The 20,724-nt window shown below is 40.0% G+C and overlaps 1 protein-coding gene across 6 annotated transcripts in view; it reads right to left on the bottom strand.

Moving 5' to 3' along the window:
• The window catches only part of LOC122540917 (A-kinase anchor protein 13-like), a 417,382-nt gene that overhangs the window by 236,095 nt on the left and 160,563 nt on the right, over positions 1-20,724 (bottom strand). For all 6 annotated transcript variants that reach the window (XM_043677213.2, XM_043677212.2, XM_087981477.1 and 3 more), the window contains 2 exons: positions 9,305-9,488; positions 2,107-2,299 (listed from right to left, as the gene is read on the bottom strand). In XM_043677213.2, the coding sequence (XP_043533148.2) occupies positions 2,107-2,299; positions 9,305-9,488 (377 nt within the window). The remainder of the gene's footprint in view (positions 1-2,106; positions 2,300-9,304; positions 9,489-20,724) is intronic.

A 20,724-nucleotide genomic window follows, 5' to 3' on the forward strand; every position in this document is an offset into this window, starting at 1 on the left:
GAATTGTCTAACCAAGCTTATTTATCACATTGGTACCAGCACAGTGTCACAGCTGACTTAAATGTCCATGCTTCCCATGGGACACATGAGCTGTTTTTATTTTACTGAGGTGCATTTGCACAAAGCAATTCATTGCTTTGCTTCACTTCCATGCTAAAATTATAATCTAAAGTTAGAGATCAGACTCCAGGGAGTTTCAATTCCCTTTGCTCAAAAATCAGGTTGGCCCCTGATTCCAGGTCTCCATTGCAACTTTAGTGCAAGATAGACAGAGGCCTTCAAACAGCTCCATCGTGAATACAATGTTTTTCTTTACCCCAGACTGTTCCCGCTGCCAAACCTCTGGCTAGTATTCTGCATTTCCTCCAGTCAGTGGTGCTATAAATTCAAAATGGCCCTGTCTATACACAACCTCAGCTTGAAACAAACCTTATAGTGACCAATTATGATCATTCTAAATTAGTTTTCAAGTTTCATCCATACCATCTTCCACTTTTCTAACTAAAATTAGTTTTTTCACTAATGCTATATATTTACTACTGGGGCATAATATAATGCTATTCAACCTGACACAAATCATAAAAATACAAAATGTGGTTCCAGTTAGAAAAGGACATCTGGTTGCTCTTAACAATTAATTCACAAATTTATAAACCTTAATAATATTGATAATTGTAAGCAATTACCACAATCCTGAAACACACAACATAATTAGCATAAGCCTAGACACATGAACCGATATTCCAATTGTGAAGATAGATTACAGTGGGACATCTGAAACCCATTAAATACAGCACCATCTGTTTTGCTGCTTATTGTAATTGCAAACCTGTCCATTTCTCTTGATAATTATACCTGATCAGCATGTCAACATGACCAAAATAAGGACATTTGAAGAAAAACAACAGGGTCAGTGGTAAACTATGAGCTCAACAATATTAATGTTACACTTGTAAAAGAAAAATGCTTTTCCAAGCTCAATGGTTCGGCTTACAAATGTTCTGTACAGTGTGGAACCTAACCACTCTTAACCATAGGGTTTCAGATTTGATCATTAGGGTCTGTTGAGCTACCTCGCAGTCAGATCTGCTCAGCTGCCCTTAGGTTAGCAAGGGAAACGAGGAAAATTGGAGAGAGGGTGGTGGTAGTGTGGTCGTGGTGATTTATCATGACTCAAGTTGCTGGGTGGTGATGGCCTAGTTGTATTATCGCTGGACTGTTAATCCAGAGATCCAGATAATGGTCTAGGGACCTGGATTCAAATCCCACCACAGCACATGGTGGAATTTGAATTGGAAATAAATTGTCTCTATTTTCTCTCAAACAAAATAGAACAATATCCAAATTTCATGTTTTTGAATGAATTGTGTCTGATGATTGATGCACTTCGTTATAGATCTGGTGTCCCTGATAAAGACATTCCTTGCAAGCTTTCAATAACAGAAATGAGAATTTGAAATAAAGTCTCAAGATTCAAATTCTTCAATAGTGCCTTGACTTTTGCAGGAGAGTTGCACCAAGAGAGAACCCAATGCCTTCCCAGTCGCCAAGTGAGATGCCAGCACATGTTTAGCTTCACGTATTACAGTCTTTAATAGAAAAAGTAATTAAGTTGGAACCCATTGAATTGTTACTTCACAACATTTGCCTGATTGATATTCACAATGGTAAATAATTGATATTGATAACATATTCGTAAATAACATTAAGATGCAGGAAATTATGGGAAGTTCTGCAATGTGGGTCTGAGATGGTTTGCTGTGATTAGTTAACAATTGCGTCATTGTATCATGCAGTGCATCACGCGGCTACCAAGATGACTAAAGGCAATGTAGATAAATTACCTTGATATTTTTCTCAAACAGCAATTCTGCTGTTCCAATAAGTAGGTTTTAATAAAATCAAACTCGTTGTGCAGACATTTAACAGTTTTGCCTCTATTTTCTCTCAAACAAAATAGAACAATATCCAAATTTCATGTTTTTAGATGAATTGTGCCTGATGTTTGATGCACTTTGTTGTACATCTGGTGTCCCTGATAAAGACATTCCTTGCAAGCTTTCAATAACAGAAATGAGAATAAGGCTTTTGGAAATTGGTTCTTACCATTTCACATCTGTGAGTCTGGATATATCTCTGCAGTTCACTGATGTTGTGTTCCACACTGTTGAGCTCTGCTCTCTGGGGGTTATTGATGGTATACATGTAAACGTTCAAGTGCCGTTGGTAGCGTACAGAATAGTCTTCCGAGGATGCGATCGGTGTTACGTCCCCTGCTAACGCTGCATCAGGCTTTTGCCTAAAACAGAAGGAGCAACAGTTAAACATATCGAAATATTAAATTTTGCATGATTGAAGTAACTCTTAATGAGCGAGTTCATCAACAGAAAAGGACGCAGACAGCAGTTAAGGCGAGAGATCAGGCATGGAAGTTGCTGCTGTGTACAGCCGCCTTCACCCCTCAATGCGATGATGGGAGGTGCCTAACAAACACCAGCTGCTTCCGCTGAAGTTGCGATGTGGAAGGAACAGAGGTGAACCCATCAGCAAGCTGCTTCTGCACATCTCCTATGGGCTTCCATCCACCCACTCAAAACACAGTTGTGTGTTGAGACAACAGAATGGGGCATAATGTAAGTAACTTTGAGCAATAAAGGTGGCACTGAAACAATATGTGCAACCATATGTGCCATGGAATCCTTGGCATTTTAATTTGCCATAATTTTTGAACTCAGGGACAACAGACCAGGCGTGTGATGGTAAATGCAAATTTAGCCTAATGGCAGCTCTCTTACCCCAGTAAACAGTTGGGGTGCCCAATTTCCAGATTCACTTATAACCTTCCTACATTTTGAGTTCGTTAGATATGTTACCATTCCTTTGTCATTGTCACTAGGTTAAAATTCAGGAGATGTGGGCTTCACTAGCTGGGGCAGCATTTATGACACATCCCTCATCATCCTTCAGGTGGTAGGGATGAGCTGCCTGCTTGAACCATGACAGTCCATTGGGTTTAGGCATCCCCACAATGTTGCTGGGGGAGGAAGTTCTCAGATTTTGGCCTAGTGACTCAAGCAATGGTGATGTAATTCCAAGGTGAATTACTTGGAAGGGAACTTGCAGGTGGTGATGTTCCCATTTATCTGTTACCCTTGTCGTTCTCAATGGTAGTGGTTCTGGATTCACAAGTTGCTGACTCAGGAGCTTTGCAGGGCATATTGTAAATGGTAAACACTGCTGCTACTGACTGTTCGTGTTGGAGGGAGTGGATGCTTGTAGATCTGATGTCAGTCAAATGGATTGCTTTGTCTTGGGGTGTCAAATTACTTGAGTGCTGTTGGAGTTTTACTCATTCAGGGAGCATTCCATCACACTTCTGACTTCGTGCCTTGTAGATGGACATGATTTGGGGAGTCAGGAGTTGAGTTGCTTGCTGCAGGATTCCGAGCCTCTGACCCGTTCTTGTAGCCACAGTATAGATATGACTAGTCCAGCTCAGTTTCTATGAGACTATAATACCTAATCTACAGGTACAGAAATAGGCTATTCAGTCCATCAATTCTGCTCAGCCATTCAATGAGATCATGGTTGATCTAATAACTCTCAACTCCACTTTCTGCCTTTCTTTTCCCCCATAGCTTTCGATTCCCTTACTGATTTAAAAACTTGTATACACAGTGACCCAGCCTCAACAGCCCTCGATGGTAATGAATTCCAAGGATCTGGCCAACAGCATTTCTCAGTATGCTGAATGAAGGGGATTCAGTGATGGTGATTCACTGAACGCCAACACACAATAGCTACTTTCTGTCTTGCTGGAGATGGTCATTGCCTCGCATTTATGTAATGCAAATGCTATTTGCCACTTGTCAGTACAAACCTGGATATTTTCCAGATCTTGTAACATTTAAAATTGGGCTGCTTCAGTACCTGAGGAATTGTAAATGGTGGTGAGCACAGTGCAATCAGCAGCAAAAATTTTGACTTCTGATCTTATGATGGTCGGAAGGTCATCAATGAAGCAGATGTGACCTAGAACACTATCTTGAGGAACTATCACAGAGATGTCCTGGAGCTGGGATTACTGGCCCCCAACAACCACAACCATCTTCCTTTGTGCCGAGCAGAATTCCAACCAGTGCAGGAACATCCCCAGATTCTGACCGACTATAGCTTTGCTACAGCACCTTGATGCCAAAGGCAGTAACTCTCACTTCTTCTTCAACTCTCTTGTCCACATTGGGAAAAAGGCTATGAGGTCAGGAGATGGTGAACCCAGGCAGAACTTAAAGTGAGCTCTCCACCTAGCAGTGACACAAATTACTGTGGTTAAGGAAGAAGGTTCATATCACTTCCTGACAAATAACCAGAGATGGGCAATACATGTTAACCTTGCTTGCAATATTCCTTTCCCAAAGTAAATGTTTAAAAAAACAAAAGCCCAACTGTAACTCTCAATTGTCAAGGCTAGGCTGATGCTTTAGGGCAATCCTGACGAAATGTCACAATGTCAAAGACTTTCAGAGGCAGTGCTGAAGAGAATTTGCCAGTCTGTTCAAATGGACAAAAAAAAGGACTCCATAACATTATTCAAAGAGCAGAGAATTTATCTAGTTTCCACTCCTCATGCAGCATCAACAAGAGCAGTTTCAAAAACAAATTACTGGAATTCCAGCAATTTCTGTTTTTGTTTCTGATTTACAGCATCCCCAGTATTTTTGGTTTTTATTAAGACCAGTTTCAAATTGGTCGCTCACCTCAGTGGGGATTTTGTGCAATCTTAATCTGTGAAAGTCAACTTGCTCAACCTTCTGCATTCCTTGGAAATATCTTTCTGCTCCTCCTAATTTTATGGTACTTACATACACCATCCTAAAACATTACCAAGGACAACACACTGATTGTAAAGCTTTACCACACCCTATTCTCGCTCTCTTGCACATACACACATACATTGCAATTTTGGGAGTTGCTTTAAAACTCTTCCCAAATTATCATTAACCACATTCTTAACAACAATTCAAAGCAATTTGCTTACTCCTGAAACTTATCTGCAAATTAATGAAAGGCACTTTATGGGAACGTCCAATAGTGAGAGCAAAAACATCTGGAAACCAATTGGTGCTTGATGCAGTGTCCCTTTTAAGCAGATACCTGTATTCCATTCCTATTAAGAGGATGTCCATTCCATTTGCCTGGCGCCTACCAGATTCTGCAAACACTTACATCCAGATCACTGAAACCCCGTTGTCAATGGTGGCCAGCAATGCATCAACACTTTCAAGTACATCATGTGGCTTTGACAAACATTGGGTACAGTCAAGGATTTTCTATTAAATGTGCAATTCCTTGTGAAGCACGCATTGATACACTACAGGTGGCGTACATGTGCAACTACTGTATCCATAAATCTATGCATTCAAAAAGTCAATTCAATAAGACAACTTAATGACAACCAGAGCCACTGATTGATATTAGCACAGTGACTGTGAGGATTTGGATCTAATTTGAAATCTCAACATGGTTCCAGTCCTTTGATGAAAATAATTTATCACAAAGTTTGTTCAAATCAACCGAAAAATCACTATAAACGAGTGCTGAATTCAGAGCTTTAATTAATGGCTGCGCCAGAGTAGGGCTCACTGTGGTATCTTTACTCTTCCACCCCAACCCTTTGAAAGTGGGAGCAGCTACAGAGGTGAAGCATCTTACTGTATCATTTTGTGTTGGTCAGTAGGAGGTAAAACTGAGATGTGTCCTAAAGGAGAACTGGGTAATTTTGAAGATCATAACATTCTTGCAGAATGTACATCTGAATCCAATCTTAATTCATGGCATTAAACTCTCCTCCTTGAACCTTATTTTGCAGAAGTAAGGCTGGACTTCTGAGGCCAAGTCCCTGGTCAGCAGAGGTCTAAGGCATGACACTGGACACATTTTGATCCTTGTACACAAGTACCTGAGCTATGGCTGACATTCAAATCAGAAGTGGCACAGTAAGGATTTGGTTCTCTTTACTGGACAGGGAAAAGGTGACGTGGGGGGTGGGGGGGGTGGGAGGGGCTATTAAAGTCCATGCCTCGGTAAAAGAGAGGAATCTTTACAACAAAGGTAACCTAACCACTGGGTATGTCACACAGTTTTAAATTAAACTAGCACTGAATAATAGATTAATATCAGCAAGGATTCACTAAATAATTCTTTCATATAGCACTAGTAACAAAAAAAAATCAAATATTTTGGAAAGTTTTTAAACCCTGTGATTATATATTTTTAGCAGAAGAAAATATATTTGTTCTTCCTGAAGTGGTATCAACAAGGCTAGAATTACAGCCTGAGAAAGTGCCACTGGTTTGGTTTTTGCTGGGCAATTATTCATCTTGCTGGTTGTCCTGGTAAACAACAAAAATCCGCATTTATATAGCGCCTTCAGCATGCTAAACAATCCAAAAATGCCTGACAGGAGGACCTGAAATAATAAGCCACAATAGGTCAGAGAACAAATAACCAAAAAACGCAGTGTCAGGCAGCAACATAATGATGACTGATGTGCTTCAGTGACACTGGTAGATGACTAAATATTGGCTTCGAGACCAGATATCAGGCAGAATTCTTCTGCTCTCCATCCAACTAAAAGGTGGAATGTTTTTCCATTCGTGTGAGGGGATGTAAGAGGCTTCAATTTAACATCTCAGCCAAAAATCAGCACTTCCGACACAGCAGCACTCCCTCAAATACTGGAGTGGATCACCACTCTAAATTTTTTGTTTCAGTCTATGGAGTGCGACTTGCTTCCACAGCCTTCCAAACTGTCTGCGTGGAGTTTACACATTCTCCCTGTGCCTCTGTGGGTATCTTTCAGGTGCTCCGGACTCCCCTCACAGTCCAAAGATGTGCAGGTTAGGCGGATTGGCCGTGCTAAATTGCCCCACTGTATCCACATTTGTGCAGGCAAAGTGGATTAGCCATGGTAAATGCAAGGTTGCGGGGATAGGGTGGGATGTGCTTTGACGGGTTGGTGCAGAATCAATGGCCTGAATGGCCTTTATCTGCACAGTAGGAGTCCTATGATTAAGGCAAGAATTCAGCCAACTGAGTTAATAATGGCAGAAAAACTTCCTGAATAACCACTGCTCCAGTTAACCCAGGCTTCTATTAGACAAAGTGCCTTTGGCATGACCACTCATTAACTAGCTTATCTCTCATAACCTCAGACTGACTGATCAAACATTTCTCTGCTCTTTGTAAAACTTTGTTTTTGGCTGGAATATTTGTCATACGATAATCACATTGTAAAAGTAATTCATTGCAAAATGCTTTAGGGCATTTAAGATCGATGATTTGGAGATGCCGGTGTTGGACTGGGGTGTACAAAGTTAAAAATCACACAACACCAGGTTTAATTGGAAGCACTAGCTTTCAGAGCGCCACTCCTTCATCAGGTCGTTGTGACAATGACCTGAAGGAGCTGCGCTCCGAAAGCTAATGCTCCCAATTAAACCTGTTGGACCATAACCTGGTGTTGTGTGATTTTTAGCATTTAAGATCAGTCATCAATGATGAATGGAAAGTGATGTTCAAATGAAGGCATGCACAGTTCAGATTATAGTCTCAATACAGTTACATTTCCCAATGCAGGACAAACAGGAGCAAACGCCTTAATCAGTTCAGAAACATCTTATGCAGTTGTATCAGTATCTTACAGAAAAAACAATCAGTGTTTCAAATATACAAGTGCAAAGTCTTCCAGATGTGAAAGAGGGAAGGAATTTGAAACAAAGTAAAATCAAGAAAAGGGTATTTAGCTGCCAAACCACAATTTTCTGATAATCTATCCTCTCCATTCCACAAATTTTAAATACAGTCCCCAACACTGCTACACTTTCTTAAAGACAGTCCCATGGGTGATGTACGAATTGAACTTTCTTCAAGTGATGGATCTTTTTCTAATGTCACTCAGCTTTCTTTGCGAACTGTGGAACCATTAGACTCTCACTCAGTTCTACATGAATATCAATTGATTTCATCAGAACTCTTTCGAAGATTGGTCACCTTGTTACCAAAATCATTCCTTACCTGTTACCTGCTTCCTTTCCCCTTCCTTTGCAATCTGTTGAGTCATTGCAACCACCTTTTGTAATGTGATGAGCACAATTGTATTTAATACTTCAAATATGGTCTGACCAGTGCATTGTTAAAGATGCAACAAAATCCCACAAGATTTTTACTTCCTCTGAAATGCTAGTTGGTTCAGCTTGTAAGCACAGTCACCTCAGTATACTCTACCTGACAAAGGAACAGCGCTCCAAAAGCTTGTGTTTTCAAATAAACCTGTTGGACTATACGCTGGTATCATGTGACTTCTGACATTATTACTGAGACAGATAGAAGAGATCTTGTGTAGAGAGAGTACGGAATTTCTCCACTGTCCTGATCAATATTCCTCTCCAAATCTATACTCACCTGGTGTCTGAGGGAGCCTCACTACAATCCGCAAGTAGTTTAAACAAAAAAATTAATTGATACAGTATGCTTTGGGATGACTCATGAAGCTGATAATATGCCATAAAATACAAACACAGGTTTGATTGCTGTAGTCCTGTATTGCATCTTTTCGGATGCTAACGCATCTGCTCATATCTTCTGTTTTATTATTATTTCTGCAACTGCAGATTTTGTCTTGGACAGGTTCTTTGAGCAATATCCTCAACACTTCAAAAGACCACAAAAGGTGCTTACTGTGAAGCCAACGGCTTTTACGCTGTGGTTGTGGTTCATGCTTCCTCTGATGGCTGTTTCACCTGTTGCAAATTTTGCAGCTGCACCAGTAACTCCACATATAACAACTCTTCACAAACATGCAACTCAATATATTAGAGTTCTCATCACATGGTCCTATCTTACAATCCTGAAAGATCTCATTACCTTGCTGATTATACCTTGGACATGTAGTTTACCACCAAACCTGCAAAGTGCTCTTAATAACAGTCTTGAAGAGAAACATATGCACCTTCCCTCCCCCACATAGACAAAGATGCAAAACTATAATTAATACATTTACTCAGAGACGGAATTGAAAGGGTAAAAGATCACCAGACACTGTGACGACAGGAGAATTCCGCCCCCCCCCCCCACCACACGGAGTTATTTGGTTTTGTAAAAACCTGCTCAGAGCTGGTGGCGTTAATTTGCTACAAGCTCTCACAACTGTGGCACGAATTTACCGTCTGGGCCAGAAAACAGCCAAAAGCTTTTGTGCAGACAGAATGGTGAGCAGCCATGCTCAGAAATGGAGAACACTTACTGGGTAAAAAGTTCCTCGAGATTGTGGAAACCTCTCTGTGTTGCAAGATGAACGGGTGTCGCACCATCAAGGTTGGTGATACCCAGAGCCTCCTGTCCACCTGGCTGCTGGAGTAGGAAGGAAGCTAGTCTGGACAAACCCAGTCGCGCTGCAAAATGCATTAAGGTTTCCCGTGGGATGGAAGCTGAAAGAAAACAAACACATACATGATCAGTATCAGTTTCACTTGGCTGTTCGTTCTAGATTAATGAATTGACTAGGTGCATAAGTAACACCTCATCACATTACACTTTCAAATCAATGAATTACTTCAGAATTACTACACCCATTTGTGCACAGCAAGATTCCACTAACAAACGAATTCTTTTCAGGTGGAATGCTCAGAAATGAGGAACATTGGCTGGAATACTGACAGAATTCCCCTCTCCTCTTTGAATCCTCCTAAAAGGAGGACCATACAATAGTCCTCAGGAATGGTAAACGGGGTCTCAGTTTAACAGAAGCAGCATCACCAACAGTGCAGCACTGCATCATACATTTCAGTCTTCATTACACACTCAAAGCTGCAGCCAGGCTTAAAAGCTCTGACTCAGATGAGGGGCAACAATAAAGCCACAGCAACATTTAAGGTTTCAAGGTTTTCTACTCGAGGAAAATAAACTGATGTTGAAAATGAAAAAGCAATTATTTTAACATGACAGCAATGGCACATTGGAAGTGTGTTGTTTGCATCATCTCAGGTGTATGCTTTGTTTCCTCCTCCCTCTCTCCTGGAATGATAAAAGATTGCCTAAGAAATGGCAACACGTATGCAAGCAAACCACAGGCACCTCAGTCCAATGGTTTTTCTTCATACAAGGTTGAACAAACTATTCATAATGAAAGTGTGTTTCATGGTCTAAAATCCCACCCTGTCCACACATAATGACAACACCCATACATGCAACACACCTCTGTGACACAAAGCAAGAATCCTGGCTGATTTCTGTTCCTCGCTAACACCTTTCTCTACTCCTCAACTGAAGTCCCATTTCAGAATCCACTGTGCTGACTCGGCCAAAATCAGCTCATGTAATTCGGGAATCATAACATGTACTTTTTGATCCATGGACTTTATCATTCCAACTATATGTTCCTTCATCCAAGGACAAGAGGGGAGCCTTCAATGGACTGAAAAGTCCAGAATGATTATGTCCACCTTTAGCTCTGCCACTAATGTTAGGGACTCAGTCAGGTAAGCATACCAGAGCCTAGCTAAATGAATAAATTACTTAACAGTGTGGACTACCCCTTTGGGTAAGATTAAGTGACCAGCTGCTCTTTGGTGAATAGAGAGAAGGTAGAGTCGGAAAAATGCAAGTCTTCCTCAAAAAGGACTTTCTCCCTCTCTTCCCAACAGATGAAGGTTTTGACTCATACTCAGATACAGCTAGCTTCATGGGTGGCAGCAACTGTCTGCTATCCCCTCTGCCCAAATCCATATCATATTCTTTAATGTTTGGCAAATCTTGGTAAGATGGGCGACTGAATGTCGTTGCGGCTATCCTGAATCCTCTTCCCATGCACGTCATTTGATGCAGTTAGCTGGACAGCGACCAAAGCCAAAACAAATCCATTACATTTTTAATTCTTTCAACCCCAGGGATACCAACAAGCACAGCACCCCAACCTCAACACAAATTAGGATTTGAAGAAAACAAAAAAGTTTTAAAAACTCAGCCAACCAGAGTGTAGAGAGAAACAAGAATGACCATTTCAGGACAATGATCTTTCATCAGCTCTGTTCTATGTTGGTCAGTAAGGGGTTGAATGTAGTATGCACCAGGTAGCCTTAAAAGATGACGGTGGTGGCTCAGGAAGGACAACAATTTGTTTACATGTCAAGACCGTAACTCTCCACAGCCAACTGGGTCTTCACTGCAATTGTCTTCTCACCTTCTCCAAGAGAATTTGGAATTGGCAACAAATGTTAGCCTTGCCAAAGATGCTCACATTTCATGAAAGGATAAGTTATATACATGTTTTAATCCCATGTACAAATATACAAACAATTATCAGATTAATTTCAACACAACTGTATTTCGTTACCAATGACAATTTCAGTAGACTCTCAGACATTCTGCCAAGTATTTGAGCCTTCCTACTGAACCACTCAACACATCTATTTTGGCACAGTATGAACCATAGGTTTGATCACTGAGCTGGAAGTTTAATCCGGCAGCTCACTGATGATATTACATAGTGTGGTGATGAAACGTCTGAAAATGAACCTTCCAGCTCAGCGAGCAAACCTACATCCAGAACCTCAACCTGAGCTACAAATCTTCTCAAAACTCGCAAATGCTTGTTATACATCCCTATTGTCCACACAGTAGTGACGAGCTTTGTCTAGAAAAGTACTGGAGTCATTAGATAATCCTTGAGACAAACTGGATAATCTTCAACCTGTAGACAATTGACATCGAAGACACCAAAATCAGAGTAATACTGGATTGGGAAAGGGGGTTAAACTCCAGCTTTATAGTACAATTTTAAGAAACCAAACACAGTGATAATGCTTCTGAAACAGCACAGTCAGATGTCGGAATTCAAACGGTCATGCTCAGGTTGCAGAGATGGTCCGCAACACATTGCACTATTTTATGGCAAGCGTAACAATGTGTCCCGAGACAACTGTATTGACATTTCAATTGCCGTAATGTGGGAGTTAATCTGTTGTTCATATAATCACTGCTAAATATTTAACCAAACATAAACATAAAAACATAGGCTCCCTGCAACTTCAACCAACCCATATTTTGAGTGCAGCTATCATATGACAATTATATCGGAGACAAAAACTCAAGTGTTTTTGTGGGTTAGTTAAGTCTCTCAAGGGCGAACTGAGAAATCCCTCTGATTCACTACTGCCATATCATGTTCCCAAATCACCAAAAAAAATCAGCAAATTTGCTTATTGCAAAAAAGCATTTGATTGAATTAAATGCTTGTGCACACATGTTAATCTGCACACAGAAGGGGGTGGATGTGGACGTGATTATTTTTTTAAATTTGGTTTGACAAGTTAAGAAAAGTTGAGATCAGGAAACCAAAACGGCATATTTGGAAAATGCAGAGCAATAGGAAGAAGTTGGTGTGGTCAATCTCAGAGATAGCCCTGCACACCACAATTGTGTCCTAATCGTCTCTCGTCCTGCAGACAGTGATTCATACAGCAATATAGCTCCATGGGTTCCTGAAGCACTTTACTTCCTTATTGGAGAAAGCATTCATGCAAGAGTTTCCACTGCAGTCACCAATACCAATATATATCAACTAAACTCAAACACATTCAGATAGGTAAGCCCCTGGCATCGAATCTCAGCAGTGGGGATTCACACAAGAAATGAATTTACAGATCAATGGAAAACTAAATCAAACCCAGTTAGTATTGGAATGAAGTGAAGTTGGCTGCAGAAGCAAACTGATTTATGCAAGTATAGCTTTTGCAAAACAAATATTGTTAAGCACCATCATTTGACTATTCACAGTTCTTCCATTCAGAATGCAGCTTCATTTCCTGCATCATAAAATTCAACAGTTGTGGTATGAATGATTGCTGCTTTCATCGCCACTGCCCCTGCATAGGAAGGCTTTTCTACATGTTGATGACACCTTGAATGAAAAGCTTCCTGTTATCAGCAACGAATTTGCCCTTTGCCCTATTGTATGGTTTTGATGTGAACTAACACTCCTGATATGTCTCAACGATGCTGCATAATATTTGCAATATCTATAACACGTCACACACAGCAATGAAATAAGTGACCATGTCCTCCATTTCTCTTGGTTGTGCACGCTGATGGCAGACTCTTTCTCATCTTATAACCACAGACCCAAGCAATATGAACAACACACTCTATTAGATTCAGTTTACTCGACATGACCAGGCATTCTCATGGTGACAGTGAAGTCAATCTCCCCGTGGTTTCGAAGAATGAGAGGTGACTGCATAGAAATGTTAAACATTATGAAGAGGCTTCACAGAGAAGATCCTGAGAGTCTGTTTCCCCGGTTGGGAAATTTAGAATAAGGCAGCACTGTGTGCATGTAAGGGATCTATTATTTCGATTTGTTTCTGAAGAAGGGTCACTCGACCTGAAACGTTAACTCTGATTTCTTTCCACAGATGCTGCCAGAACATGCTGAGCTTTTCCAGCAATTTCTGTCTTTGTTTCTGATATACGGCATCTGTGGTTAAGTTTTTACTTATTCTTTAGGATTGAGATGGGCAGAAATTATTTGAAAGGATTGTGAATCGCTGGACTCCTTTACACCAGTGATAGTCAATACACTAGTGAACACACTTAAGGCTGATAAAGACAGATCATATGATCTCCCAGGGAATCAAGGGATATGTGGAGGGGAAAGTGGAGTAGAAGACATGATCAGATCTGGTCATATTGAATGGTGCACCACTTTCAATGAGCTGAATGGTCTTATCCTCCTCCTATTTCTTATGTAGTTTTCAACTGGCTACCAACATTCCAGGTTGTCTTGTGTCGTTCCAGTTCTGTATCACAGCTCCTGTGCCCACTTCTCTCTCACACACACACACGTACAGAGGAAAGACTACTTTACTTCAATAATGTTCAAGAAAGCTCATTGGTCTATCAGTCACCAGCAACTGAACTTAACCAGCAATATGGTTATGGCTTTGAAAAAAAACAGAATAAATTGAATTGAATCATTTATTGTCACATGTATTCAATATAAAGTACTGAAAAATGTATACCATCATCATGCATAGGTGCCATTCTCATTAACTTAAAATTAACTTAACTTAAATTAAATTAACTTAAAATAAAATTTAAAAATTAACAAAGATAACTTAAAAGAGAGTCCAACTATTCCTTCTCTGCTGCTACATTCCTATTCTGGGCTACACCAGCCCACGCCATGCCTCCAGAGTCTGAAATAAAAATCTTCCCATTAAATCATACAAAATTGTTAAGAGCACTACAGGGTAGAAGTTGGAAGGAAGTTTCCCCTGGCTTGAGGTAGAGGGATCTAGAACCTGGGAACACAGTTTTAGAAGGAGGGATAGGACGGAAGGAAGTGAGACGAGGAAGAAGTCCTCACTCAGAGGGTGATGAACATTTGGAATTCACTGTCCAGAGGGCTACGAAGGCACAGTCATCATGTATGCTCAGGGCAGAGGTCAATAGATTCCTCCAAAAGTTAAAAATATCAAGGGATATGGGGGCAGTGCAGGACAACAGCACTGAGGCATAAGATCAGTCACAATCTAATAACAACAGAGCAGGTAAGAGGGGCCAATGGTTTATGCCTGCAGTAGTTTCTATATTCTCAAAACAGAAAATTGTAAAAGTGGGGCAAGTTTATCAACCTGCCTTTTCCTTGCGGATGCTGCAGCATTTTCTGCACGTTACATGTGGCTTGTAATGTTCTACATCCAAGAGTCAAGCTACAATGGAATTCCTGACCCAGTGGCTGATGAGATTCCCACTCAACTCCACAACTATGTGACATTTGGAGAAAGGCAATACTGCACACCAGTCTACACATACAAGGAAAACAAAGAACAAGGCAGGTTTTGCCGAAGATTAATTATATTCTGTTTCTTTTGTAATCGGAGAATCCAGTTAACTGCTCTGAAATAAGATCTATTTTAGACTTTGTGGGTAAATTGTGAGTAACCCTAACAGTGGTCTCGATATTATTTTCTCTCAATACTTTGTTGGATATTATCCACAGTGCGAGTTCTGTGGTATATTTTCGAGTCTTGCCCAACATGGATCAATGCCACAAACTCCTATTGCAAAAATATAAGGAAATAAAGCCACACTGCACTCCAACTTGTTCAATTTTCCACAGTTATAGGCACATGGAGCGATCTATAAAAAGGACATTGATGAAAAGAAAGCAGGGTAATGTGGCAATTGCACTCCCTCGACGTGTTTTAAGTCAGAAATCAGGCTCTTTCAGGTTCTAGTTCAACAGGTTTATTTGAAATCACAAGCTTTCAAAATTTGATAAAGAAGCAGCCCTCCGAAAGTTTGACTTCAAATAATCCTGTTGGACTATAACCGGGTGGCGTGTGACTTCTGACTGTCCATCCCAGTCCAACACTGGCATCTCCACATCATGGCCATATATTCTTAAGCTATTTTTTCTAATACATAACTACAATCGCTGCCTCTTAAGCTGGGTACACTCCTGTGCACATGATTTTGCCCACAATATTCACAAGATGGAAGAGAATTAGTTCAGGTCCTTTGGAGAGTTTTGTGCAGTAACTAGGGACACGTAGGATGTTTTGCCTTGCAATACAGAAACAAATCTTTGCATCTTTACCACAACTGTCAAAAAGCCTGCAGTGGTCCTGACCTCTCAGATCAGATCTGGACAACTAGAAGAGCTGTTGATGAACTTGTACACATTTAGATTATGACAGCTTTATAAGTATGGAAGGAAATGCAAATACCATGATTCAATCTTTATTTTGTTATGAGTACGTAAGTGGCTTAATTTGCCGAGTTACTGGAAAGTAAAATATCTGCAAATAGGAATGGAGTTCATACATCAATAGCAGAAGAATGAATAAAAAGAGCATTCCTTCAGCTGAACTGATGCCACCATCAAAATCCCTTAGGATTTGTTGTAAAGAGCAAAATGGTCAGTCTAAACTCTGAAGTTGACTAACCGCCAATTTATGATAGCGCCATAATTAAAATTTCCCATCAGTATCAAATTTGCAATCATTGAAAAGGAAAAAAAAAGTAAAACGTTAACTTGATCAGATGCCTATAACACTTGGAGACAGTAAAGAATGCAGATGCTGGAAGCCAGAGTCAATAGATGTGAGGCTCGAAAAGCACAGCAGGTCAGGCAGCATCCGAGGAGCAGGAAAGTAAAGGTTCCAGCCTGAAACATTGACTTTCCTGCTTCTCGGATGCTGTCTGACATGCTGTGCTTTTCCAGCCTCATATCTATTGCCTATAATGGATGGGTTAGATAAGTACAGCTGTATTAATATAAATGATTACCTAATCACTTTTTGGTTGATTTTAAATCAATGTTTCATTGTAAACACTGGACATTCAATGGATATAACAGTATATGAAGTTTCATGAGTAGAATGCGAGACTATTCAGGAAAGGGTGGGGAAGCAGAAAGGAACATTCTAGCTCATCAGCCCTACACTTTTTTACAAATACCAACTTGATCAGCAACTCAACCCAAACCCACTTTTTTCTGAAACAGTTTCAATATTTTTAAAGATAGAGCCACTGTGGTAAGCAAGGAAATACATTCTATAAAAAGATACTTGAAATAACATTTGAACAAGTTACATTTACACAATAAAACAACCCACCAATTAAATCCAGAGGTATTTTAAAGCTTACTTTTCAGGATGGCCATCTCTCATCCTTATTATGACCAAAATACATTTTTCATTCAATCGATAAGTTGTTGAAGTGTTACAAGTCAAACAAGTCTCCTATTTTTCTTTTGGTAAGGATTCACAAGCAGCAAATGATAAAATCGATGGTTGTGGCAAACAATCAACCATGGTTGGTTGAGAGGGCGAAATCACATCCTTGCTTACCACACTGGCTCCGTCTTTAGACAGAAAAAAATTGGTTGAAGAAAAAAATGGATTCAGATTGATTTGCTGGTCAAGATTGTATTTGTAGAAAGGTGTAAGATCAATGCTCCTTTCTCGTTCCCCACACTTTCCTAAATAGTCTTGCATTCTATTCATGAACGTCATCTACAATTGCCTGCATTGAATGTCCAGTGTTTAAAATGAGCCATTGATTTAAATCAGCCAAAAAGTGATAGCCATAACCATTTGTATTAATATGGTGTCTTGAGTATTTTGCCTATTTTGGGAAAAAACAGCTGCACTTATCTAACCCATCCACTATAGGCATCTGACCAGTTTAACATTGATAAGTAAAAAAGAACATTTAAAGAACAATGATTGCAAAGCTAATGCTAAAGGGAATTTTTAATTATGGCACTATCATAAATAGGTGGTTAATCAACTTCACAGAATTTAGATGGCTTTAGACTGACTGACCATTTTGCTTTTTACAACAAATCCTAATGGATTTTGAAGGTGGCATCAATTCAGCTGCAGAAATGCTCTTTTTATGCATTCTTCTGTTATTGATGTATGAACTCCATTCCTATTTGCAGATATTTTACTTTCCAGAAGCTTAGGGAAAATTCAGCCACAGATGAACTGATAAGAGTAGTGTGGGTAACTGTGGTAATTAACTTGCAGTCTATTTTCACCAAGTGGCTGGGGGTGGAGTGTGTCTATATCCAGCTCTGTGATAAATACAAGGGTAGCATTGTTCAACATTTCAAAAGGGGATGTTCATCAAAACTTGCAACAATAAACTCTTCAATTCTTAACCCACTGAGCAATTCAGAGGCATTTCCGCATAAATGCTTGTAAAGTACACATACACAGATACAAAGTTAAAAATCACACAACACCAGGTTATAGTCCAACAGGTTTAATTGGAAGCACACTAGCTTTCGGAGCGTCGCTCCATCAGGTGGTAGTGGAGGGCTCAATCCTAACACACAGAATTTATAGCAAAAATTTACAGTGTGATGTAACTGAACAATTGATTGTCTGTTAAGCCTTTCATGTTAGAATACCATGAGAGTTTCATTTCTTTCATGTGTAAATCACAAAACCTTTTTTTAAAAAGTTGCATTCTCAGGTTAGTTGTTAACAATGGTAATAACTAGACAATATGTTGAAGGTGTTAGCCCCCTGTGTTCTCTGTCTATGCCAAGATGTTTAGATCGTTATCTTACTTTTAAGATTAGAATCAGAGTTTTACATGAATTCATGCAGTTTTTGAGCAAAGTACAATGTAACCCTTCAAGTACAAATTCACCCCACAAAATATGTGTGTGCATGTGGGTCTTTGTCAGACACATGCACACATATATTTTGTGGGGTGAATTTGTACTTGCATGGTTACATTGTACTTTGCTCAAAAACTGCATGAATTCATGTAAAACTCTGCTATCTCACTTTTAAGATTAGAATCAATCTAAACATCACGGCATAGGCAGATAACACGGGGGCTAACACCTTCAACATATTGTCTAGCTATCACCACTGTTAACAGCTAACCTGAGAATGCAACTTTTTCAAAAAAGGTTTTGTGATTTACACATGAAAGGAGTGAAACTGTCATGGTATTCTAACAGATGAAAGGCTTAACAGACAATCAATTGTTCAGTTACATCACATTGTAAATTTTTGCTATAAATTCTGTGTGTTAGGATTGAGCCCTCCACAATCATCTGATGAAGGAGCGACGCTCCGAAAGCTAGTGTGCTTCAAATTAAACCTGTTGGACTATAACCTGGTGTTGTGTGATTTTTAACTTTGTACACCCCAGTCCAACACCGGCATCTCCAAATCATGACTGCACAGATACAGTACTGCATGGGCTCTGTATCACTTACTGCAATAATTTCAATAACGTCAAATTAATTCATTACCAAATCTACACACGGAGAACATACAATAGTAATGAGACAATTGATTACTTTTTGGTGAAAACATTGTAATATTCAAGTTGCTGAATTGGAAAAATGCTGAATACTGATATATTATGGGTTATACATCAGAACAATTAATGAGCAACATGACTGTCCACCATGACTATATAGAATAGAATCATTTAGATTAAGAATTTTACAGTCCAGAAGGAGGCCATTCGACCCATTGTATCTGTAACAGCTCCCGAAAGAGCCACTCAGCTGGTCTCACTCTCTGGCTCCACCTCTGTAGCCCTCTCACTTCAATACTTCCAAATATATACCCAGTTCTCTTTTGAAACATCCTGTGGAAACTGCCTCCACCACTTTGTCAGGCAGCACACTCCAACTCCCTAACAACTCTTGAGTGAAGACGTTACTTGTCATCTCACTCCTTGCTCTCTTGCTGACAATCTTGAAATTGTTAATTACTGACCGTTTCTTTTGACATTTCTCAAGGGTACACCGCCGACTTATAGGAACTTTCAGATTCACAAAGTAGAGCTTAAATGACAAATTGTTTTTGAGTGCAGCGAACTGTTCAAGGGAGAATGTTCCTGGCTGTCAGGAGAACAGCAGCAGCATTTTTTCCCAAGCACTGTAGTGTGAACAAAACAATCTCATTTGTGTTTGTACCCCATTATCTATAAAGTACAATGACCCCAATCACACCAATGACTGAGCCATCAATTTTGCACTTGGAGCCAGAAATGTTTTGATCTTCCCTGGAAATACTTTATACAGATGCAAAAGCAGGAACTAGTGTATACCCAATTGCTTTCACCCTAACTTCACATAAAACAAGGTACAGAAAAATCCAACTGCACAAACTCTTGTATCTTTGCCAAAATAGTCTTTGACAGGGTAGATATGGAAATGTTGTTTTCCCCTTCTGGAAAGAGTTCAGGACCAGAGCACACAATCTCAGAATGCCATACACTTAAGACAGAGATATGGATGAATTTCTTCTCTCTAAGGGTAGCACATCTGTGGAATTCTTTAATGGAGAGGGCTGTGGACTTGGGTCATTAAGTAAATTCAATGCTGAGATCAACAGAAATTTGAACAGTAAAGGAATTAAGGATTATAGAGAAAGGCAGGGAAGTGATCTCATTGAATGGCAGAGCAGACTTAATGGATTGAATGGTCTACTTCTGCTCCTGTGTCTTATGCTCCACTACCCTCTAAACCAGCAACATCTACTACCCAAGGGAACAATGTGTGCAGAAGCAAAGGAATGTTCCAACAGTTCCGTCCAAGTATGTGTATTTAGCATGAAACCCTATCACCATTCCTTCGCTGTCACAGGTCAAATTGATGTAGCTCCTTCCTGAACAGCACTGTGATGCCTCCACACCACACTGGCTGCAGCAATTCAAGGCAGTGGCTCACCCCCCAGCTTTTCAAGGGCATATAGGGATGTGCAATAATGATGGCCTTCCCAGTGACAGCCACATTCCATGAACAAATCTGAAAATATCCAGCTGGAATTGGCTGTAAGGGTAATTCCTCTAGTACTTTCAGTAATGGGAGAGTGCTGTACTGTCAGACATGTGACTTTTTCAGATGATACCTGAAATGAAGTCGGGGAGATGTGGTAAAAGAAAGAAAGCAAGCCTTGACCATTAAAGCAGAGAGGAGGAGAAGAGTTTCACTCAGTCTCCTGGTCAATATTTATCCCTTAACATAGGTCATCACATTGCTCCTTGTGGAGGCTTGGAGTGAGTCAACTGGTTACCATATATCCATCTCCCAACATAGGAAACATCCAAAATCCTTCACTGTCTGTAAAGCAATCTGAACAAGCTGGTGGTCATGAAAAGTGCTATATAAATGCA

The sequence above is a fragment of the Chiloscyllium plagiosum genome, unplaced genomic scaffold (genome assembly GCF_037043375.1).
Source record: "Chiloscyllium plagiosum isolate Xiang-an unplaced genomic scaffold, Cpla_swu_hap1 HiC_scaffold_39, whole genome shotgun sequence".
Classification (NCBI taxonomy): domain Eukaryota; kingdom Metazoa; phylum Chordata; class Chondrichthyes; order Orectolobiformes; family Hemiscylliidae; genus Chiloscyllium; species Chiloscyllium plagiosum.